Genomic DNA, 25800 nt, shown 5'->3' on the forward strand with positions numbered 1-25800 from the left:
ACAGGCTGTGAAGGTTCGATTAAGCAGAAGAGCGAGTGTTAGGCCGACAAAATATGGCCATGACCATCACCAGCTAGGTTTCACATGGAAGACCTGGGTTGCCTCGGTCAAACCAATTTGACACTGTTATATTTAAATTAAATCCTTCAAAAAAAAAAAAAAAACTGGCAACATATTAAGCTTAGTAATACTGCTTGAATTTCACTTCAAAGTAACTACTTTGTATAAAATCATGATTAATATGTTATAATCCTATACCCAGTGTCTGACTCGTCTCGAAACAAAGGGCCAAACCAGATACTACAAAATCTAATGGGTTCGTATTAAAATTGTCTACCACTCAAAACTTCAGATAAATTATAAGCATACATATTAGGTATCGAAAACCCCTAGCTGACCACTTATTTTGACTTTCTACAGTCAAAAAGTCAAAATAAAATCCATAACACAAAGACAAACAATCAACAAACATATGATGATGTTACGAGTATCATTTGCGGTGCCTCCTCTTTGGTTCAACCCTCTGTCGTTTTTCGTCTTCCCATTCTCTGTCATACATTCTAAGATACGTGAGTTAAGGATACACCATAAATTACATATTTGCCATTTCACCAACTGCAATTCAAACAAAATATTAATTAATAAAAACATTATTATATTTAACATCCAAGGATACGGGTCAGAGTCGCGACGGGCCATCTTGGTGGGAACATCTTTCACATGAATACGGGGCGGTTCTTCCATATAACCACGCGGAACGGGTCCTTTACGGTCTCCTCGGTCTCTTGTGACATCATATGATGATGTCATGCTAATATGAAGCGGAGGGGTCGGAGCAGAAGCCACGGGTGAGTATTCACCTGGCTCGGATAAATGTTGCTCTCTCTTCAGTTTTCGCCTTTTTGATGCATTCACATCTAACTCCTCCTTCATTGCATTAGCTTTCTCTCTCTCCACGTCTCTTTCTCTCTCATCCATCTAATTATATAAACAATCAAATTAATAAAAGAAACAGTTCTAAATAATAATACAAGATCTAGAAGTAGGGGTTCAAACGACCCAAGCCGCTCGTGGGCCACTGGAAACCAGTTCGCTAAAAACTTAAATCGGGCCGCGCTTAAACAAGCTTGAGCCAGAGCCTAAAAATTAGCTTGTCTATTAAAAAAGCCCGAGCTTCACTTATCGAGCCCATTATTTTAATAAGAATGATTTAATAAATTTGTATAAGACAGAATTACAAATTTTGTCCTTTAAAAAAGCCAAATTACGGTTCGTGTCCTTTTTTTAGTTTCTTTGCAGGCGGTGTCCTTTAAACATTTTTTTCCTACACGTTATGTCCTTTACGCTAACTGGGTTAGAAAAACTCAGTTAAACACCCTCACGTGAGACGCATGTGAGGGCATATTGGTCTTTTCAAAACAAATTTATATTCTCATAATAATAATAATAACAATAAATTCACAAGCACACACACACACACACCACTCTCTTCACCCTTCTCTTCTTCACATACCAGACAACAACAATAATAATAATAATAATAATAATAATAATAATAATAATAATAATAATAATAATAATAATAATAATAATAATAATAATAATCACAACAGTAATAATAATTAACAGATGACCAGAAGAACAATAATAATAATAATAATAATAATCGACCACCAATCGCCGGAGAAGATAACGCCGAAGAAGAACCCACAAACCCAGATCCAAGCAGGCTACGAACCCACAAACCCAGATCCGTGGATCGTCGGAGAATTAGGTTCTGTTTTTTTTTTGCTTGCTTAAAATTGGGGAAATCAGTGAATCGGAGGTTGAAGAAGAATCAGCAGGTAGCGAAGGTTCAATGGAACTTCTGATGTTCTTAGTTTAGAAGCAAATCGGAGGGGTGGTGCTTGATGTGACGGTTAGGGATGGTGGTGCTAGATTCGGCGTCGGATTTTGTCCGGTGAAGATGGATCTGGGTTTGTGGGTTCTCCGGCGAGTTGGATCTGGAAGATGGATCTGGGTTTGTGTCTTCTCCGGCGAGTTTGACCGGAATCTGGGTTTATGGGTTCTCCGGCGAGTTGGATCTGGGTTTGTGGGTTCTAAGCAGTTTGGTGTTGCAGGGTGGTCGGGATAAGCGGTGGTCGGATCTAATGGTGGTCACAGAGATGGTGACACTTGTTGGTGGGGATAAGCGGTGGTGATGTTGGGTGTTGCAGACTTGCAGCCTTGCAGGTGGTGGCGGTGGCCGGGAGAGTGGTGATGATGAATTTGAGATGAGATGGAGATGGATTGGAGAGAGAGTTTATTTTATAAATATTAATTCTTAAATATATATTAAATATATTTTAACCACTTCGTTGGAAAGACCAAAATACCCTCACATGCGCCTCACGTGAGGGTATTTAACTGAGTTTTTCTAACCCAGTTAGCGTAAAGGACATAACGTGTAGGAAAAAAATGTTTAAAGGACACCGCCTGCAAAGAAACTAAAAAAAGGACATGAACCGTAATTTGGCTTTTTTTAAAGGACAAAATTTGTAATTCTGTCTTTGTATAATAATTGATTATTATGAATAAGATTATAATAAAAATAACTATATAATATATATTTTGTTATACATAAAAGTTATAGTTAATAAATATATGAAAATAATTACAAATATAGATAAATATATAGTAACCAAGCTGAGCTTAAGCTTTAGAAACAGAGCTTGAAACAATCTAAGCTTGCTGTAAGTTAAACGAGACAGGCTCAAGCCTAGTCGAGCTCGGGTCGTTTTCACCCCAATCTAGAAGTTGGAAAATAAATATACCTTGTTTGAAAATGCTTCTCGGTCTTCTCGTTTCCTGTCTCGGATTTCTTCTTCGCGTCTTCGCTTTGCATCTTCTTGAGCAAGAATCATGTTTTCCTCAGAACGCCTGCGTTCTCTGTCATCATGTCTGGGAGACAACCTCTGTGAATGTCTGGTTGTTCCAAATCTTCTATCAGAGTCCTCGTCTCTTCTGTTAGCATTTAACGATTGAGGGACAACATGTGGTGGCAGGGGCGGTGGCGGCGGTAAACTTTGACCACGAAACCGGTCATCCTTGTCAGCAAGGTTATCATTGTACCGCCCCTTGTTTCTGTCGTCTTTACTTCCTTTATCAGAATCCCGATCAACCGACCTCTCTCTGCTGTATCTCTCCATTGACCGGTCTCTTGACTTTTCCATCATATCATTTCCATGATATCTTTCTCGGTATTCGCGATCGTATCTTTCAACTTTCGGTTGCTTATCGTTATTTTTTATTGGCTCGTCCTCGAGCCTCTCTCGATCTGAAAACCGAGCATCGGGATCGATGTCCCTAGAATCGTGTTCCCCTTTTCGCCTCTTGATAAACCGGTCCTGGTCTTCAACCGGGCTCGTTCTCTTTGTCGGTTTATCGATGTTTTTTGAGGCGTAAGAGTTTTCTGGCCTTGGAGAATGAGTGGGCCGAGATGAGGCCCGTCTTTGACCATCCGTGGGTTCTGCTGACTCATCTTTTGCTGGTGATGATCTAGAGGATCCTTTTGCAGAAGATTCATGAACCGGCTCGGGCCCACCAGGTTTAGGTTTAGCTTCGGTTTTTACAAGATCTTGCTTTGGTTGCTTTGGTACAGATGCAGTAAGAACTGATCTTTTCACACCTTTTGCGGGATTCTCAGAATCGTCAATCTGCTTTTGGGTTTCAGATGATCTGGGAGGTCCAGATATTAAGGAAGCATCTGAACCGTTATTTAGTGAACTGCCTTTTCCTTTTTCATGTTTGGTTTCTGAAGGTTTTGTTCTTGATGTGTTGGCATCATGATGTTGAACTGAAGCAGTTTTTCCATTTGCAGCATCGCTTTGAGAAATGTTAGTGGTTGTTGGTGGATTGACATAAGCAGATTTTGAAGCTACTGATGACGGTGCAGGCTTCAAATCAAGATAGCCCATCCCAAATTCTTCTTCAGTGACCCATGAAGGCTGTATCATAATGAAAGTACATCAGTATTTATTACTATATGAATCTCAATAATATTTTTTAAATCAATCTTGATAGTTTGCTTCATGAATAAAAAAAAGTTGTACAAATCGTTTTGAAAATACTGTGTATATACAATATATATACACAATATACATACATACATACATACATACATATATATATGGTTTGGATCAAATACTAATGAAATTAACGTGCTAATCGTGAAAATTAAGTAGAGTATTTATACATACAAGTAGAGTAATTATGTAATTACATCATAGAGTAATTACATAATTACTCTACTTGATTCTCACAATTACCACATTAATTTCATTTGTACGTTAACTTTCCCCCATATATATATATATAGATATAGGGGTGGGATCTAGAGAGAACTCCTCTTAAAGAGAGAACTAGTAAAGAATTATTTTTAACTATTTTTAAAAATTATTTTGTGATTTTTTTTTCTTTCCTCCTAATAAGATGATATTGTTCCTAAAAAAATAAAAATAAAAAAAAACAGTCGATGTAATGCGTATGTGTATTGTATATATAAAATAGTGTTTTATTGCATATAATACAACACAAAATACATTATCTAATACACACTATTGAATATATGCAAATACGACACTAATAAATGTATGCAAAACACATTATTGCATATATGTAATACAACACTAATGCACATATGCACTATATCGATTTTTTTTTATTTTTGTATATAATATAACACTATTGAAAATATACAATACAAACAACTATATATATGCTATTCAACACTATTTCAAATATCAAACTGCACACTATTGCACATATGCGTTATAAAAAAAGTCGATGTATTGCTTATATGCATTACAACGTTAATATTTTTTTTATTTATTTTTTTATTTTTATTTTTGTGGTCAAGAATAACAACATATAAGAAGGATGAAAGAAAAACAAATTTAAAAATATTTTTTTAAATAAATTAAAAATACTTCATTATTAGTTCTCTAGTTCTCTCTATAAAATGGAGTTCTCTCATGATCCTCTCCCTATATATATATATATAGGGTTGTATAATAAGTTAGTTATTACAAGTTCCTTAAAGTTCTTATATAATTTTAGAGTTCTGTAATGAAACTCATCCTATATATATATATATATATAGTGGAGTAGAAATATTACATTAATTATGATTATGACAAATATTATTACTATATATGAATCCTAATAATTGAAAGATATAAATGTATGCGATAGAAATAGATTTCGGGTCACTTTTAACTTGTTTTCGCTTTCTATATATATTTTGACCATTTTGAGATATTTAGTTTTGACCATTTTAAGATAGAACACAATAGAATCGACCCATTTAAAAAAAAAGGGTATATTGCCACCCCTACACTTAACAAAGGCAAATAAACTCATTTAGCATCATCACCTTTCGAGCAGCCAATGCTGCAGCAACACCAGTAGCCAACACCTTTAGATCTTCTCTTTCATCACTCTTAAGTTTAGCAACCTAAAACAGAGAATAGAAAATTAAAGTCCAGTATCAACCAATTTGAGTAGAAGAACCAGAGATGCAACAATATGACCAAATTTACCCTTTTCTCAAGGTTGATCCCGCTTTTTCTAGTAACAGGAAAAACATTTGAGACTTTTGTAAGCAAAATAAGAGCGTTTCGGATTTCCATGTATTCTGTAGATTCCAAGCACTGGATCAATAATCTTGTGATTCTTTGACTCCACTTCCAGTGCACCTGCAAGCAGTAAACGGATACATTAGAGATCATAAGCACCGGGAAAATTTGATCATTAAGTATATAAAATTTAACATCAACGAGCATACACAGAAAACAATATATAGCACACATCATCATCATCATCATCATCGTACTCAGTATATCCCACCAGTAACAATGCTATGGTAGGGTCTGAGGAGGGTAAGATGTAGACAGCCTTACCTCTATCCCATAGGGATATAGAGACTGCTTCCGGTGAGACCCCCGGCTCGATAGTAGTTTTGCATCAAGCCTTGGACATAAGGCACATAGCACTCAATCATCGGGACACCGGCTGATTGGTGCATGTGCCCTTGTCTTCGGCTATCAACGCCACCACATGATGCCTGATTAACCTTCCGCCACTTTTAACGTTATTTTCATGAGATTAGTAAAATAATGTCAAAATTAGTGCAATTTTACTTTTGCCCACCTGAGGGTTCACACATATATACATTATATGCGCGCACCGCAAGCAGGGCGTCACAATATATAGCACACGTGTTCACTAATCTAATAAAATCTCTTGATTGCCAGCTCACCTTGATGAATTGGCTATACGTGACACGCTGACTATTTGGGTATCTGTAATAGACAGCGAATCCAGGCATGTTACCGCATTCACGTTCATATATAGATTCATCACTCTGCACAAAAGGGTGAAACCATAGAGGCAGTTAAGTATTTATCTATAAATAGGTCAGTTTGGTTTTCTCTTATCTATAACAGGTCAAACAAGTTAAGCTAATGATCTAACTAAAAAACGAATATGGGCCGAACGGATTATATAGTTTAAAACCTTTCAAAAGTACCTTACACATTAAGAAGTTTAAAAACAAAAAAGACAAAAAGAAGGGTCCGCAAGGTCAGACACACCCCACCACCCACCCACAGCTTTATCATCATCATCATCATCATCATCATCGTACTCAGTATATCCCACCAATAGCAATGCTATGGTAGGGTCTGAGGAGGGTAAGATGTAGACAACCTTACCTCTATCCCATAGGGATAGAGAGGCTGCTTCCGGTGAGACCCCCGGCTCGATAGTAGTTTTGCATCAAGCCTTGGACATAAGGCACATAGCACTCAATCATCGGGACACCGGCTGATCGGTGCATGTGCCCTTGTCTTTCGGCTATCAACGCCACCACATGATGCCTGATTAACCTTCCGCCACTTTTAACGTTATTTTCACGAGATTAGTAAAATAACGTCAAAATTAGTGCAATTTTACTTTTGCCCACCCGAGGGTTCACACATATATACATTATATGCGCGCACCGCAAGCAGGGCGTACCGCAAGCATGTGCCCTTGTCTTTCGGCTATCAACGCCACCACCCACAGCTTTATGCACTCACCAATAATAAACAGTTTCGAGAGTCTGTATTGTGCTTTACACACTAGATGAAAATGTTTACAAGTCTGCCCAACCAGAAACCGTTTACATGTTACCCATAGGACCTACACACATATTTTGTAATTACCTTCCAATAATAAGCAGTCTTGAGGGTCTCAAAAAGAAATCTACCAAGGCGGCCCACCTCATACTCAGTGCAACAGCATATCATCGGTTGTAACGTTTTACATATAAGAACATCAATATGATTGACCGTGTTGAAAAACGGTGTGCCCAGTGAATGAAGAGTGTTAACAAACATTGCACAATAAACCGCATCAGGCATGCTGAATGTACATCTAGGAAATATACATCGTTGAAGAAACTCCATGTTAATCTTCAATGTATCAGGGCAGGAACTCAACCATGTATCTTTCTCACGGGCCAAACGTCTACGAACAGATGCCACATTTTCTTCATGTTTCTGCAGTTCACTAGTTAACTTATCTAAAGATTCTTGTATTTTTTCTTTATCTTTCTTTCGTTTAGTGATTGCTGAATTGGAATTATCAGAAAGTTCTTCCAAAGCTTTAAGAGCGGCATGCTGTTTGGCTATCTCAGACTCATAACGGTTTCTAGGTACATAAAGATCATATAATGTTAGCCCCCAAAAAGTGGCATATAAATCGGGAGAGAGACTGTTCCAAGCTTTTGATGGCAGCACTGTTCTAACTGTATCAAGAAGATCAGACCACCTGCCAGAAAAAAGTTATATTAACCCAAATAGTACAAAAAAAAGACTTAGAAACAATATCAGAGTATTACATTATGGGTTTGTGAGGAAGACCAACATCGAGTATAAGTTCACCATCTTTCCCTGACGCTGAACTACTTGAACTCTCATCACAATCTAATGGCCAAAGAACGTCAGATGTGGTCTGACATCTGAAGAGCCTCATCACGGGTCGATATATTAAGAATGCAGCCTAAAAAACGTATATATTTTAAAAAGGAGCTGTTAGGCATTGGCTAACTAAAACATTGATACAAATTATAACTCTGTGTGTGTATACGCATATATTGAAAGAGAGGGAGGGAGGGAGGGAGAGAGAGAATGGAACCTCTGGTTCAAGGTGATATAAGTGTATGAGATCATGAAGATCTGGAATCAATTGAGCATATGAGTTTACTGGTGTCATTGCACCACATAAAAACTCCACATATTGCAGAAGCGATCCGTGACATCTATCCAGCTGTTCACATACCATCTTTATGTGAGGAGAATCAGCCTCAATCACAACCCTGAGCAGAAATAGCAGATATGATTACTTATTGACCAAATAACACGTCCTTACTAAAAGCCAGAGATCAATTCAGGTCAAACGAGTAAAACTAGTACTCACACAGAACGATGCTGAGCTATAAGTAGCAAAAGTGGAATTGCCAACTTGGGCTCATCTTTAGGAAGCAATGAATCGCGGAGCCTGTTGGTGGATTTCATTAAAGCCTGCAGAAAAACTAGTTCTTAAAATTCCGAAAATAAACACATTATAGAAAAAAATCAAAATTCAGGTGTTAACGTTCCAACATCATGTGACTAAGAAAATAATAAACCTTATTGTTGCGGGTTGCACCAAAAGAAGTAGCCTGATAACGTAGAGTCTCACTTCCTGCCATAGCATCCAACTGCTCTTCAGTCATGTTTTCTGTGTACTGAACATTAGCCATTTGCTGAATAAGTTCCTGCAAAAAGATAAACAACATTTGGTCAAATGTGTTAGGAAAGTGTAGTTTTAGATCTGGTTGTACCTGCAGGAGAACAAGCTCAATCCCACTCCCTTTTTTGAGCTGATTTACTAGATACTGGAATAGTCCCCTGAGTTCCATTGATGGATACTTCTTACACCTGCAAAGAAGCATTTAGTAGTTTGTGAATCATGGCATAATCAGAGCATCTAAGACAAAAAACTAAAACCTAAATGTATGCTGTCACATATCACTATTGTCATATCCCAAAGACCAAAATTTCAAAACTCAAAACAATGTTGCAGTAATGGCTGGCACAACATAAATAATACAGCCACACATGAAAGTTGAAGACACGGAAATAGGAAGAGAGAGAACTTCTGACACCAAAGTGTTATTATTAATGGTTAAAGTGTGAATGCAGTTGCTCTTAAAGAGCTACTATGATCACTTCCAATTTTCTGAAAAAGATATGATTTGACCATTTCATAAATTTCAACCCATTTTCTACCAATCTATCAGAAACTTGAACGCTCTGATACTCAAACTAGCAAACTCACAAATCGGTACCTTTGAAAAAACACAGCCCAGATGCAAACTATGTGTTAAGTTTATGTGTTAATGAAAAAAATTGTGTTGAGTTTATGTGTTCACGAAAAAAATGAGTATAGGCAACCAAAAAAAATAAATTATACATTTATAAATTTGCAATCAAAAAATTGATTTCACATTGTTACATGGTAATGTATTAAAAGCATAGTGATAATACTTTACAAGTTGATGCAAATATGGCAATCTACTTATGAAAAAAATAGACAACTTCACCACTTTCTTTTAGCAGCAATATAGAAGCCTCGTGACAGTAGAACCAGGAGGATCAATACCACCATGCATTCAATGTATGACATACAAGAATACACATAAACGCCAAGAATCTCACAATATTTCCATTTCAGTGTACGAAAGTGCATAATCGATTGTCAGTAGCTTTGGTAGATGAAGCTAAAAAAAACTTTAGCATTCACACTCTGCATGTCTTTTTGGGAAAACAATTCATGCATTGCCATGTGTTCGGCATGACTCACTCTGCAAGGCTTTCCACAAACCACACTCCAGAATGAACTAACTAAAAAAACCACCATGGTGAAACTCCATCTTAATAGTAAAAGTAGAGCACGTAAGGCCCGTCGTGGGGGGGTTTCGATTGAAATTTGTGTCAGCTCCAACCAATAAGAGAAAAATGAAGAATCAACTAACACCCACCAAGTCAAGATCCAAAAACAGGTAAGGACCCTAACTAGCGACCAGCTGTCTTCAGTTGCCACACATTGACCAATTAGCATACAAGTCAAACCCCAAGTGTTTCCATATAGAATATTATTCTAATGCAAGATTTGAAGCCCATAATACAAAATGAGTCAGAAAGGACAAGGAGTCCATGCCAACAAAAGGGCTTCACCTATCTTGCCACCAAAAGTCCCTTCTTCAAACAGATATACGGCCCGCCTATACTAGTATGTTGTCTTGACATAATTGCTTTCTAGTACTACCATGAGCTACAAATCTTGAACTTAGTGACCCCAACTATGGGAAAGAAATTACCAGACCCATAAAAAGAATCCCCGTTCATATCGAAAAAACTTCCATCTTTTTAACAAGAAAAAATCCAATCATTGATCTTGCTTCTACCCAACACCAACAAGAGAGTTCGTACTTTTGAAATAGAGAAAAAGAACAAAGGACACCAGAAGGATTAGGGTTTTAGTCTCCCAACAGACATCATAATGAATAGGCTGCACCCAGATTTTTCACTTAAAGTTTCATCTTCCAGGAGCCTGCCCCAGAGGCACGCTAATTATGGGACTTCTTAAACCAAGAAAGCTCGAGAAAATCTGAATTGTTCATAGCTTTAACCATGCTGCTGACAATCCACGATCCAGTCGGTAAATATTGCCATGAACTCTAAACACAACGACACTATATATTGGTAAAAATGTCACACCAGTACTGAAGGACCAACAGTAAAAAAAATCACAACGATAAAAACCTAAGCAAAACAAACATATCAAAAGGCAGGTGTCACACTTGGTAATACTACCACAACTCCACAGGTACCTTTACACTCAAGACTTAGCTTATAATCTAAATAATAGGATACCCTACAAAAAAGTTCGAATATTCCACAGGAACGATACGAGATTATGAATGTTGGCCGGTAGCACATAAAGATCAAACTATCCAAGGGTAGATTTTATAATAAAAAGGGCAGCAAAAAAGGGAGAGAAGATTACATACAGATGACCCCAAAATGATGCCAGAGATTGAAGCCAGTCTGATAAGTTAAGACCGTCATCTTTTAGCTTTTCACGACCACCTTGTACAAGACGTTCAATCACAACATATTCCAATATATCATACTCAAGCTGCAGAGAAACCCAAAAAGATTACAACAGAGTGAAAAGATTCAAATAAATAAAACAAGCAAAAAGTCAAATACACACCTGTGTTAAATATTTGAATGCATCTACGACTGGAGCAATCATATCCCTGTACGCCTCTATCTGTAAATTTAAGTTATAAAGATAAAAGTTATAGAACACAGAGAAAAAGATTCTTCAAGAACAATGACAAGATGGGTATTGTGGACCATACCTGGTGGACAATGGTTCGAAGCACAGTCATGGGATTTGCATGAGCTAATTTTGCAACCATCCTTCCAAGCTGCTTTAAGTTTTCCTTTGCAAGTCGTTTCAAGATCCTTCTGGTGTCCAACTGCAAGAAAAATATACAATGAAAATAATTCCACAATAATCCAAAAAAAAAACTGAGTCTAATATATAACCTTTGCTGTCTGCTTTGCAGATAGAACCATGGGGTTGCACTCGTCATCCTTTTCCCATTCTCCATATAAACGATACCTTGCCTATCACATGAGAGTCATTAACTCATTCATCCCATCAAATGCAGAGTTTAAGAGTTCTTGATAATATGATAAAATCAATCACAAAGCGAACCTCGTATGGAAGTAGACTCAGCACAGCCCAAATCTCTTGTCCAACAGCTGGATTTGCTGGTATTAACTGTAGTGAAGGAAGTAGACATGCACCAAGTGCTTCCTCAAGGTTTAACCTAGCCTCCTTTAGATGGAGCCGGGGAGTTCGGTTTTCACTCAGATTAATATCATCCCCAGAAACGACACATTTGAGGGCAGAAAGGTAATAACCTCTCAGCACTCTGCATACCTAATCATAACAAATAAAATATATATAATATATATGTATATATATATATTATCACGGTCACAATGAAGAATATTAACATAGCTTGAAAATACAAATAATAAAATCGTTCACCTTCTGAAGTAGCAATGTATCACGGTGAAGATAGGGTCCAACAGAACTAAGCATCTCAAATAATTCTTTGGGGAGATCAATAAATGATCTTTTAGTTAAGTTAGTATCTGTTTCCATGTAATCAGAGCCTCCTTCTGTCGGTCGAAGTTGTGGCTGACGAACAAGTTCATAAGCAGGAGATATTGTTTTCTCAATGAGCCTGTAAATTGATATTATTAAATATTAAAACTTGTAAAAACAATACTGATAGAAACAATACATTGACCCATTTGATTTAGCCTCTTGACCCACCCATATCGAGCTGGGTATGTATCAAATACCATCTGGGGTTTAATTCAACTACTTTATATGTACCTAAACAAGCCTTCACAAATCCGAGTATGCTCAACCGGATTGACAGGGGAGAGACGGCGAAATAGTATATTTGCATGATACCTGTAAACCAAAAATACAATTTAAAACAATTTGGTTTACACTAACAGAATCAAATATTATACAAGATTAATACATTACAAAAGTGAACTTACCAATCATCCACAAAAAGAAAGCCTATAAGCAAGCCCAAAGTTTGACTGTTTTCAAGCTCTGAAGAACGCTCTGTAACTGCTTCAAATTCCATGTCTAAAGCAGCAAAAAGATCTACTGTCACGTCTCCTTGTTTTTCATCATCCATAAGATCCTTTCCAATAGCAGCCAGGTTTATTTTGCCAATCTTATTAGCCTGCATATAAGAACAGAATATTAAAAAAGTAAAGTATTATAATTATAAAGATGTAAACATTAGTGTATGTGAATGCTCCAACATTTGGCAGCAAAAAATTAGAGAAATGGGACAAATTGTACAACTCCCTTTACCTCATCAAGTCGTTTTGCAGAAAAAACATTATAATGATCAAAGGCTTCATCGTCATTGGGAAGTAGATGTGCATATCTGAATCACAAAAAAGAAAAATATTGCAGCAATTTAGTCAATAAGCTCAAGTGGTCCAAGTAACTCAAATAAAATATTCTAAAAATATGAGAACAAAAGTTATCAAAAGCAATACACAAATTGGATGAATGTGTTCATAATACTCACATGCTATCAAGATCTAAAAATTCTTTCTTAACCAGTAGCGCAGTAAGCTGATAAAGTCCAAAAGGTACGGTATTATTTACTTCCATACGCTGATAATATTGAAACTTGAAACCAAGAATTTGTGAAGCGTTAGACTGCAAGAAACATCCAAGAGAGATTAGTAAATTCTTTTTTATTTATTTTGACAAAAAACACTTTGAATATTAACTCTGGCATTCATATTTAACAAAACAGAAAGAAACACACCTTGGGGAAGATAGGAATCAGGTTCAAGAAGACACTGTTATCAGGCTGAAGTTCAAAACACTCTAATACCTGTAATACTCAATACAAATCAATGAATACTCATGCCTTAACTGTATTTTCATATAAAACTATAAGCATACAGCATACTGATCAAAAACAGAAAGAAGGGAGACTTACAATGTCAAAAACACGATTTGGATCCAAATTGAAGTGTCCAATTAATGACTGCAAAAAATAACAGGTGTGGGACAAGTAGGAAAGGAAAATGTATTTCAGTAATAAAATTCATGTTCAAACCTTAATTATGCCAACTGTTGCTGCTGATGCATTTGGAGAGCAAACTTCTGAGCCTTGACAGAGAAGGGTAACCTAAAAAAATAAGCAAAACAGTGACTTGCAATGTTTAAACTTTTCAATAAAGCATACAGAGTTATATGGTTTTCAACCATTTTGCTTCTTTCTACATAACTGTAAACTAGGCCAAGTTATAACATAACTTAACAATTAAACAGCACACTTTTTGACTGATAAAAGTCACAACAAGACAAGAAAACCTAAAATGTAACAGTCAAAGTAGATAGTTGAAGAACTTTTTGCTTAATGTTATGTGTAAGAGAGATAAATAACGGATTCTGAATACTCATCTTTAACATCCAAAAAGTTAAGCGGACTTTCAGCCCCAACATGTACAATCCTCAACTTTCACTGATCACAGATTGAAAATGCAGATTTCAACAGAGAAAAAACATGCCCTTTTGGATGCTTAACAACTATGCAGTCAATCTCAGTGGTATCTCGGTTATCGGTCCTCATGTGAAATATTGGTCAAAATATTGGTCAGAATATAGGTACCGATAATATCGGCGATATTTCACCAATATATCACTAATATTCCCGATATCAGTGTTTTAAGTCTTAATTTTCAACTTTTGGCACTTAATGTTGGTGTTTTGAGTCTTAATTAGTTCCTACTTGCTACAATTGTTAGTATTTTGCAAGTTGCAAAAGGATAATTTGTTAATAGAAGGATAATATATTGAATTATTAGTGTTAAAGTGCTATATATATAAACTCTGCATGATTATAAAATTACCGATATCCCACCAATATCTCACCACGATAACTGATATCTCAAATATCGGTCCTCTACCGATATCCGATATTTTCCGCATTAACTGCTTAGCTTAACAATCATTTAATAAAGACAATAATAACGTTTTAGAACAAGAGATAAAAAGCAATCAAAAATTTTAAACAGGAGGTAGAATGATACCAGCTTGGCATAGCCTTCACTCTCTTCCCGAAGAAGGTTGAACTTGGTTTGTTGATAAAGAAGACGAGTGTTAACCCTAACCTGTAAACAAAAGCACATAAACATTCCAAGATCAGATGTAATTTAATCCAATACAAATCAGCATTAATAAGTTTTTCGAACCCAGCTATTGGCAGGAGTTATTTATAGAAAGTTCAAGTACAGAAGTAGCAGCTACAACTGATTATAAAATATGTAAGACGCAATAACAAAAAACTCCAGATACGTGTACAGGTTCAAGCCTACCTCTTTTGACTTCAAATCAGCAGCTTTTATCTTAATCATCTCTGAATCCCATAGAAATTCTTCCTGAATCAGGTGGTTTAACCTTAGTCTCCAACAATATTTACTAATTTAAGTATCAATGTACTTTATAGCAATTTCTATCAGTATAAGAATTAAATTACCTCACAACGTTCATGGAAGAGTCTCAAAGGAACCACAGAATGTTCCACCATCCACTTTGCCTAAGTAAACAAAAAAAAACATAAGTAATGGCATTGCACTGGAAGAGATTACTCAAGCAACAATGCCATGGACACTACAAAAAAATGAAAATGAACAGGAGCTGATAAAAACTCATAAATCATGTGATGGTGAGAATTAACAGTGTCTAGTAATCTACTACCATGAAGTCATGATTACTTTCTAAATTCATTTAATGTATATTGATTACTATATGTTGAAAATATCTACGTATATTGATTACTATATGTTGAAAAAATCTAGTCTGTTTACATATGAAACAAGTTGGTACAAAAGGAAGCTTGCTGTGAAAGGCTGCGTTTGAGACCGATTTGGGTTAAGAGTGTTTTAACTCTTTAACTTAGTTTTATACTCTAATTATTCGGTTAGTGGATAATTATTTTTTATTTGGTTTATGTATCTAAGTGGGTCAAGATGCTTACGGTCTACTTTGGTTTATCTATTGCGTAAGGATTAAAATCATAATCGATTTGGGTCATGTGGGTCTTTTTAAATGTCTCATGTCCATGTAATGTTTACAAGTCTCTTTTTCGGTTTGGTTTACATAATAACAAAAGAAATCACATCTGCGTTTTCTTTTTCTTTTTGTTTGATTTTGGGCCATTACAATGCTCATGTTCAACAAAAAGCATGCATTAGTCTGTTGGAAGTAATTAGAAGAGCGGAAGTGTTCATTGACAATTTTAAAGTCATAATTAAGCTTTGCCAAAAAAAAACTTATTTAAATATGCCTATAAAGGAAAATAGTAGAAGTTTACAAAAGTAACTTGTTTATCTAAATCCTAGTAACAAAATAAAAAAGTGGATTCTCTTCTCGAAAAATACTCGTCTAAAATATTGTTCCTAGAAAACAGGGCAAGTATTCACCAACTAAACAGTCCCTCAGATTCTTGAATTTTTCTTCCCAACTTACCTATTATTCAACCAATGCAATACTATCTCAAAACACTTCAATCACTTTGTTCTAGTGCTAAGATCATCAAAGCATGCATGCCTTTAACATATGTATATATATATATATGTATATATATATGTATCTAACAATACCGAGCGCATATATTTATAATGTCTATGTTTGAACAGTTGAACATAGACTTATACATAAAAATATGTCTTAACAATACTGAGCACATACATCTGTGCATCGCTATGACTTTAACATGCTTAGCTTATGTCCATAATGTGAAAGATAACCATGCATATTAACGCGACAACAAAATATATGAAGTTAGATGAATACTGACCAATTTAATGAGACGTGCACGATATTCTCCAGGCATTGTAAGCTGCAAAAAAGGTCCAATGGTAACACGAAGTATTCACAATTAAGCAACGAGCAATGGCTTGTAAGAAAACATATAATAATAATAATAATAATAATAATAATAATAATAATAATAATAATAATAAAGAGAAGACCTAAAAGCAGTTATTGAATGTAAATAAAAAGAGAGAGAGTGAAAATACTGACATCGTGAGCCATTTGAGAAACAATATCAGCTAAATATGAAGACACATCTTCTTCTCTATTATCATTATCAAGCAACAACTCCAATGCTGATTTACACTTCTGAATCGGAAGCTCTCCTCTAACCTAATAATAATAATAAACATACATAAGTAAGTAAGTAACTAACTAGTACTACAATAATAATAATAATAATACTTACTATGTTCCAGCAAAGTTCGTAGAGATATCGGAGAAGCGACGCCGGAGACGGTGGTTTAAAGGTGCTTCCGTCGTCAGTGATGTATTTACACGCCAACGCCATCATCATTCAATTGCAAACCCTAGGTTTTCTCTCTTCAAATTGCTATTGGTATTGGCATGTATGTATGTATTATTATTATTATTATTATTATTAATATTATGGAGGCCTAGGGCTATATAGAAGACGAAGACGAAGAAAGAATTTGAGGGTTTTCAACTTGGCTTGCTATTTCCCCTCTCTCTTTTTGGTCGGTCTTGTACATAATAATAATAATAATAATAATAATAATAATAATAATTTAGCTCGTGAATCGTTCGGCAAGAAGTTAGGGAATGGTATGTGTGTTTATTTAATAAACGAACATACGTGAACAAAAAGTTTGTGTTCATTTAATTAAACGAACGAACATGAACACATGCTTTGTTCGTTCATTTATGTTTATGAAAGTTCGTTTATTTATGTTTGTTTCTGTCTGTTTATTTATGCTTGTTTATGTATTAATAAAAAATAATTAAATATTATTTGGATGAGTCATGTACTTAAAGTTTTATATGTGTTAATTTGTGTTCATTTAAGTGTTTTTATTTACGTTCATTTATGTTTGTTTGTGTTCATATATGTGCATTTATCTTTGTTCAGTTTTATTCGTTTAAATTTTAAACAAACGAACATAAACACATGTTTAGTTCGTTCATTTATGTTTATGAACGTTCGTTTATTTATGTTTGTTTCTGTATGTTTATTTATGCTTGTTTATGTATTAATAAAAAATAATTAAATATTATTTGGATGAGTCATGTACTTAAAGTTTTATATTTGTTAATTTTTGTTCATTTAAGTGTTTTCATTTATGTTCATTTGTGTTCGTATATATTCATTTATCTTTGTTCAGTTTTATTCGTTTAAATTTTAAACAAACGAACATAAATGTTCATTTTTTAAATAAACGAACATGAGCATAAGTATTTGTTCGTTTAAGTGTTCGTGTTTGTTCAAAGTTAAATGAACGAACACGAACATGCCCTTGTTCGTGTTCGTTCAATTCGTTTACATGTTTTCATTATTCATATTGATAAAGGACTCATTCCATAACTTTGCTAATTCAAAAGTAAAAAGGTTGTAATTTTCTTTAAAATTTATCAAATACATCTAAAAGTCTTTATAAAAGCATCTATATATGAAAATTACTTATACTAGCTTTAGAGCTAGTGTAACACACGAGATGATCTAAATAATTAAGTTATAAATAAAGTAATACATAATGTATATAGAAAAATGTATTACATCTATACTTGTATCATTATACATAAATTGATTTTATTTATATTACAAAATGATTTTTTCCCAGAAAAAAATGAACTTAACAAAAAAATAATGCACGTGGAAAACTTATCCAAGAACACTTCATCTATTGAAAATTGTCTCATATATGTATAATTAAAAGAAATTTAGTTATGAACCAATTTCGAAGAATACTTCTCATATAATAATAGTATTGAGCTACACCATAAAAAAGATTTTGATAAGTTTGAGAGGCTTCTCGACTTTGCCAATTAAGAGCATTCCCAACAGGTCCTCCAAATAATATGTGAGTATGTTTTCTATATTTTATAGAGGAGTTATGAATGGTTGTGAGTGGAGGATATAGAGAAACTTTGGATGATAAGTAAATTTGAAGAAGCACTGTTCACTCTTTATAATTTTTTAATGTTTTTTGAAAGTGATTATGAGTGAAGTAGAGAGAAAAGATAATGATAAAAGTATAAAGTATTATTATTTAATTGAAAGGAGAAAGAAAATGTAGCGTTTTTAGTGTAATTATAGAGATAAATATGAAGATGTTGTTGGGAATGCTCTGACAAAAGAAATAATATGTTAACCCGTTCAGTTTTGTGAATGTTTTGTTTCACTTAAGCATAATTTTGTACGACATGTTTCACATACAACATTCTGATAACTATTCAAGGAAAAGTTAATGTTGACACAAATGTGTCTAATTTGATAAAAGTTAGAAACATTGATAAGCCTGTAGGTTGCATGTCGGAAGTGTTTTTTTTTTCTTAAGTTTTAATAGTCATGGAAAAATACTCAATGTGCAAAATCCCGAATCTTTTGACTATTTCCGAAAATGTCATTAAAAATAAATTCGAAACCCAATCACATTTAAAATTCTAACTTTCATTTGTTTTACATTTTCAAGTCAAAACTTTGAACCCGTAACAAGTTTTACGATAAATCTATTTGCATTCTCAAGTTTTAAAAATATTCAGATTACACATTTTTCGCCCGTAACAAATTTGAGCCGAATGTAGTTACTTTGTACCAAACAATATATTTACAAACTTTTAACCCGTAACAATCAAATTTAAGTTCCATAAAAAACTCGAAACAATCCTTGATAAAATAAACCAAAGAAACTAAATATGATAAACTTCATTATATTTGAAAGTGATTACTATCCTTACAATTTAACACACATATGTACATGTTACTAAATTAACCGAAAAATAAATAGATAGATTTACATCATATATTTATAATTTATATTTTTATGACAATGTACAAAAGAACCAATAGATAAATGGAATTATTTTAAAAAATGGATCAACTTTTAAGCATATATTTATAATTTAATGATTAAAAAAATTACTTTGTAAATTAAAAGCATATTAGAGTTTTATTTACGATCTACAACAATATACATAGTATAATATGCTAATAATAACATTTAAAATTATATTCTTTTCAATATTTAGCAAACACCGTGTGTTGTTGATTTTTGTATTTCACAAAGTATGTTGTGAAATATATTATAAAAATGTATAGTAATATAATATGTAAATATTCATTTTTATAAAAGTGTATATATACATAGTATAATATGTTAATAATAACATTTAAAATTATGTTCTTTTCAATATTTAACAAACACGGTTTGTTGTTGATTTTTGGATTTCACAAAGTATGTTGTAAAATATATTCTAACAATGTATAGTAGTATAATATGTAAATATTTATTTTTATAAAAGTGTATAGATATAAGATAGAGTTAAAGAAAAGTGAATAATTTGATCATATTATATATAATATAAATGGTGTGTAAATGGAAAGTGAATAATTATTAATCTATGACATATATTAGTTTTGGAGGAAAAATTGTGAGGATTAACCAAAAACCGATATGCGCCTACAGTTATTTTACTTTATTAGTATAGGTAGATTACGACAAAACATGGTTTTCATATTTTTATAAAGTAAAGTTTTGAAATTTCAATAAACAAGTAACATTTTCATGAAAAATCATTAAAACATAATAGAAATTCACTTTCAATACCAAGAAAATTCTAAAATTTATAAAATTTCAATTTAAGTTTATTAACAACACTATAATAAACAATTTGAAAATAAGTTTTTATTATTGACACAATTACTTAAAGGTCTTCCCTATTCAAACACCTATTTTGTTGTATACGAGTTGTATAACTCACACTACTCGTATAGATGGTAGTTTTTTGTCAATATCTGTTGACTAGTTAATACGAGAAGGCCTATGCGAGTGGAGGCCTATACGAGTTATATGAGCTATATGAGACAATTTAAAATTTTTTATACGAGTGGAAGCCATACGATGTGTATGGCCAATACGAGATGACAACCTTTTGTCCTTTAACCATGTTTTCCAACACTGACTATAGGAGTTGTATGGGCTATACGAAATAAATTTTAAAATTTTTTTCTACCGACATTAGTAGCATTTATTTGTAATAGATAAAATTGTTTTTTTTTCAAACGCAAATACGAGCACTATTGGCTATACGACTTAAATTATTAAACAGTATAAATTCTCACTATAAAAAACATTTATGTTGCAACCCTTTTAAAAAATAATTATCAGATATTTCTTATGACTAAGTGAGAAAACAATTATTTCTCGTCTCATTGGACATCTGGAATACACTACAACATTCTAAGTTCGTTTATAGCTTACTTTTACACAACTGAATATTAATTATTTATTTTTAATTAGTTTTTATAAAAATACTAGTTATAAAAAACATAAACTTTTAGATTTTGAGTTTGTTCTCATTTTTTTAAATTTACGATACGCTAGAAAACACAAACATTAATATAAATAAACATAATTAAGGATAAACATTACATCATTAAATTTATAACATAATTAAAGATGAACTTTTAACGTATTCTAATTAAACAACCTTCGAACAACGGGAGCGTCTCGAGGCACTGGCCTTCTATAAGTCGTTATTCGATTTGTTCCGGTAGCCGTTGTTAATTCTTCTCGCACCATGTACAAGCTAATTTCATGGACCCCTTGAACACCAATGTATGATGTTACACGTGCAATGTCTTCTACAGTACTAATTGGAAGTAAACCTATATTCGGATCACCAGTCAGTGTTTTAAAGTAGAACCACATATTGTTGGTATTTTGATACCCAAAGTTTAGCATTACTAAATTCATATCAAAGACTTTGAAGTTTTGAATATGTAGGAAGTCCACATAATTTATGGCGCCGGCGGCGTATATCCTTCTAGTCAAAGTTGTAAAATGACCATAGTGGTGGATCTTCAAAGTAAAGTACCATGGTCTATCAGCGTACAAGTCATTTTTCATACTAACTGCGTGATCATATTCTTCATCACCTTGTCTTACGCATCTTATACACCACGATTTTGGATAAATATCTTCTGAGTAGTTGAATCTATCGTTAGGTGACACCATAGGGTATAACTAGGAAAGAAAATAAGTTAAGAAGGTGTAACATCTCGAAATTTCTAGAAAAATGATAGTAAAATATTATTTATTTATGATGGAAAAGTTTGCTTGAGTTAGTAGAGATGTAATAAAATAATAAATATGGTTTAAGTAGGCTAATTAGATGGAGTTAATATGGACCAAAAAGGAAAGATGGGACTTAGGTCCATGGGCTTAAGAGAGTATAAATACCCCTTAAACCCTAATCCTTTCCATTATTATCCATCTCTACACCATAGCCTACACCTTGAAAAACACACACGAACACCATCCAAAAACCCGAGCTAAGATCTGAAGGTGGAAACCCGAACCCGTTGGTGCTAGATCGACAAATCAAAACAACATCAAGGCTAGACCGTGTTCGTAAACCTACTCGTTTAAGGTACGTTTATATAGAGAACTTGTTCGTTTAAGTTCGGATTTAGTCTAGAAATCATAGATCTGTTTTAGTATGGTAAAAACGAATCCAACGAAGCTAAACTTACTGAAACTGATTAACATTTGATAGGTTAATTGTGTATAAGGGAAGCCGTATATATGTATTAACAATCGCACCCTTTAAAACCGATATTTTGATGAATAAAGGGTTGGGGTTTGTAGGCGCTGTATAGACGAGCTCATAGACACCTAAATCGTGTTGTTTCGTTAAGAAACGAAGGTTTATTGCAGATCTGGTACGAGTTGACTATTCTATGTTCATATCGATTTTGACTATGACCTCAGGGTCAAAGTCTGGATAAGACTAATGTGATTCGTTAAGGTAAAGTAACGAATTAATTAGCCAATTTGTTCTGGCAAGATAGTGAATCAGTTCACCAATTCGTTATGGCAAGATAACGAATTAGTTCACCCATTCGTTATGTGACATTTGTCAATTTCGGGTCCGAATAGTATTCGTTTTGTAAACTTTTATTATGTAAACCGACCCGTTTTGTAAACCGACACTTTGGAAATAATCAAAATGATGAATTTTATGTTACGATATTGTTTTACACCTGTTGGGTCTTGAAAACATTCAATTTGGTCTTTAAAACGCTTAAAAATCACTTAAAACGAACTACGGGACCAAAATTGGCATTTTTTAAAAATCAGGAAATAACCCCTTCGCGGGGAGCGACGGGGTGGTCGCGGGGCGCGAAGGCAGGTCTACAGCTGCACGTTTTTTTTTGTTATTTTTATGCATACATGTGACCAAAACACCCCATTTTCATGCAAGACCATTTATGCTTGACCATTTCAACTTACCCTATATATACACCACCCTTTCCATCCATTAATCTCTGCTACAACTCCAAATTCTCTCTCAAATTCAAATATTTAAAGGTCATTTTCTTTGTGTTCTTGAATGTTTGACCTCTAAAAGTCAAACTGAGTTTTCTCTTTAATTCTAACTTGTTCTTCTAACATTACTAACTCTTGAATATGGTGGTACAACATATATATATATATATATATATATATAATACACACCCCTTGTTTCCTTTATTTGTTACCTTACCTACTCTGGTTGTTTAAGTTTCGAATGTCATAAGGCAAGGCTTCATGGAGGACTTCGTGTTCTTGATATATACATACACACACATAACTTATTATACATATCGTTTATGCCTAACTTCTGCTCATTTTAGTTTGTTAGTCACACTTACAAGTCTTGGGTATGTGGAATCCGTCTATGAACTCATTGTGAGAGATGGAAACCGAACCAAACCGAACTTTTGTTAAAAAGACTTGTTGTTGACCTTTTTAGCTGTAGAACTTAAAACATTTTCATTTGTACATTTTTATACAAGATCTATGATATATGGGTATGTAGAATCCATCTATGAACTTGTGAGATGGAAACTGAATCGATCCGATTTTACTCGCTTAAGACACACAAGTGTGTTTTTAGCTATCAAGATTTGTATATTTCTTTAAAAATAGTTTACAAACTGATTTTAATCATTTTCTTAAGTACTTGGAAATGTTGGATCCAACTTGGTCTCATAACATAGTTGGACCAACAAAACCGAACACTCGCTTAACGTACGTTGTTAGTTCTAAAACAATAGATCTTCATACTTGGTTAAGTGTTATTATGTTTTAATGAGTTATCTCATAATAATTAATATTTTGGAAAGTTGACTTTGGGTTTGACCATTTGTCAAGACCCGAACCGACAACCCGAACACTCGTTAAAAAACCCGTTTTAGTATCTTTGTCCCTAAGGAATTTGCATTTTAGCATTTTTCCCACCTTATTACTTAACATTGGTTAAGTAAATATTAAGGTTAGATACTTTAACCCGGTTTTGAGCAAACTTACATTTTTAAAGGATTGTTATTATAAATTCTTAAATAGTTACATTTTAAACCTTGAACTTTAATTGTTTACTTTTTGCAACAATTATTTTATTTAAAGATCTTCAAGATAACCATTCTAAATCCAAGATTTTATTGTCATTTAGGCCTTGCTCGTTAAACTTCATCCATCCGGCTATTCATCTTTTACCGATCAAGTTTTGTACTTGAACGTGAGTAACTTCATACCCCGTTTTCTATCTTTTGTTTTGGGGTGACATTTCATACTTATTCAAATCAAATGCTTTATACTTGAGTCTTAAACCACAAACGTTGTTGTATACTTTACTTGAATAATTGCTCGATTTGGTGTTCTATGCTTATATGCCTATGTGTTTATCGCTTTCGGTTGGTGGAATCTTTAAATCCTAGACTACTTGGCATCCCCTTGTAGCAAGGTGTCGTTAACATAGTGCAATTAACGATATTCTATTAAATCCTAGACTACTTGGCAATCCCTTGTAGCTAGGTGGCGCTAACATAATTCTATTAGCGATTGTCAATTTATCCAAGTTGTTGCTTTTATTTATGGTTTTGTATACTAGATTTGTGGCTTTTCATACTATATATCTAGTGTTTAAACTTATGAATTGCTCACCAACCTTTGTGTTGATAAACTTTATTTTATGAAATATTACAGGTTTGCATCTAGGTTGATTTTGGAGTTCGGTAAAGAAAACGTCACAAATATCGTTAGGATATTAGCAAAAATGAACAATATTTGATTTGCTATATTTTGTTATATTTTGTTGTATTTGACTTATGAATATTTGATTATGTGACATTTTCGATGTTGTGAAATGAAATGATTTTGTTAAATATTGTTGCTTTAAATAGTGTCATGCGCTTATGAGCAATCGTTGCACCCCGGCATGTTCCGCCGCCTTTGGTCGGGGTGTGACACGTTAGGTCCAGATAACGAATCAGCTCACCCAATTCGTTATGTTTAGATAACGAATCAAGTCATGTTCAGATAACGAATCGGAATAACGAACCAGAGTAACGAATCAGTTAACGAACTGGATCATGAAAGATAACGAATTAAGCTAACGAATCAGGACAACGAAGCAGATAACGAATTAGACTGTGATCTGTTAACGAATTAGACTTAATTCGTTACAGCAATTGAGATGACGAATTAGATAATAATTTAAAAGTCTAACGAATTAGCTCGACCCCAGCCAGGGGCTCTGCCCCTTGGACCCTGCTAGGGGCTGCCGCCCCTAGAACCCTGCTGCCAGGGGCGCTGCCCCCGGACCCCCGTTTGTTGAGGGTTATAAGTAGACTAGAAACACGATATGGGTAGTGATAGTTAATTGACACGTGTAATTGTTATAAAGTTAGTCATGCACAGCTCAAGAAGGGAATAATCATCAACGGTGAACGTAACCGATCTCAGGTGAGTTTCTTGCCCCATTTCCTTGTTATGTTTTCGGGGCTGTGTGCATACTCGATGTGAAGTGTGAATACACTTACCTTAAGTGGTAAGCGTATGCTATAATGATTGATGTGATAGTAAGTATTATGTTATGAATGAATGTTGGTCGGTGCGTGAACGATCTTCGGATATTGCACGCCCCGCCAATGGGAATGATCCCTAAGTGGTTATTAGTTTGCGTAAATGTTATTATGTAACTTGGTTATTATGTAAATGA

The 25800-nt window shown here is 34.0% G+C and overlaps 1 protein-coding gene across 1 annotated transcript; it reads right to left on the reverse strand.

Annotated features, from left to right (window-relative positions):
• Positions 1-301: 301 nt before the first annotated feature.
• LOC143530653 (THO complex subunit 2-like) lies at positions 302-17289 on the reverse strand. Its single transcript, XM_077026132.1, has 31 exons — positions 16988-17289; positions 16789-16911; positions 16562-16603; positions 15239-15298; positions 15078-15140; positions 14793-14873; positions 13817-13888; positions 13697-13744; positions 13520-13588; positions 13274-13407; positions 13051-13126; positions 12723-12916; positions 12550-12630; positions 12196-12394; positions 11857-12084; positions 11685-11765; positions 11495-11614; positions 11344-11403; positions 11138-11265; positions 8906-9002; positions 8711-8839; positions 8500-8603; positions 8218-8398; positions 7922-8082; positions 7245-7851; positions 6299-6403; positions 5580-5735; positions 5414-5494; positions 2814-3986; positions 677-978; positions 302-560 (listed from the first exon to the last, which is right to left on the reverse strand). The coding sequence occupies exons 1-31, from the start codon at positions 17093-17095 to the stop codon at positions 491-493; spliced, it is 5133 nt and encodes a 1710-aa protein (XP_076882247.1). The 5' UTR covers positions 17096-17289; the 3' UTR covers positions 302-490.
• Positions 17290-25800: the final 8511 nt, after the last annotated feature.

This window comes from Bidens hawaiensis, unplaced genomic scaffold, assembly GCF_021521415.1.
Source record: "Bidens hawaiensis isolate Kalapana, Puna unplaced genomic scaffold, B.hawaiensis_p1.1 tig00008968_1, whole genome shotgun sequence".
NCBI classification, from domain to species: domain Eukaryota; kingdom Viridiplantae; phylum Streptophyta; class Magnoliopsida; order Asterales; family Asteraceae; genus Bidens; species Bidens hawaiensis.

Coding starts and splice junctions, on each gene's coding strand:
- LOC143530653 (XM_077026132.1), bottom strand. CDS start 17,095: ATGATGATGGCGTTGGCGTGTAAATACATCACTGACGACGGAAGCACC. Junction 13,127..13,273: donor TTTTTAGATCTTGATAGCAT/GTGAGTATTATG, acceptor TTTGTGATTCAG/ATATGCACATCTACTTCCCA. Junction 8,399..8,499: donor ATAGCTCAGCATCGTTCTGT/GTGAGTACTAGT, acceptor ATTTCTGCTCAG/GGTTGTGATTGAGGCTGATT.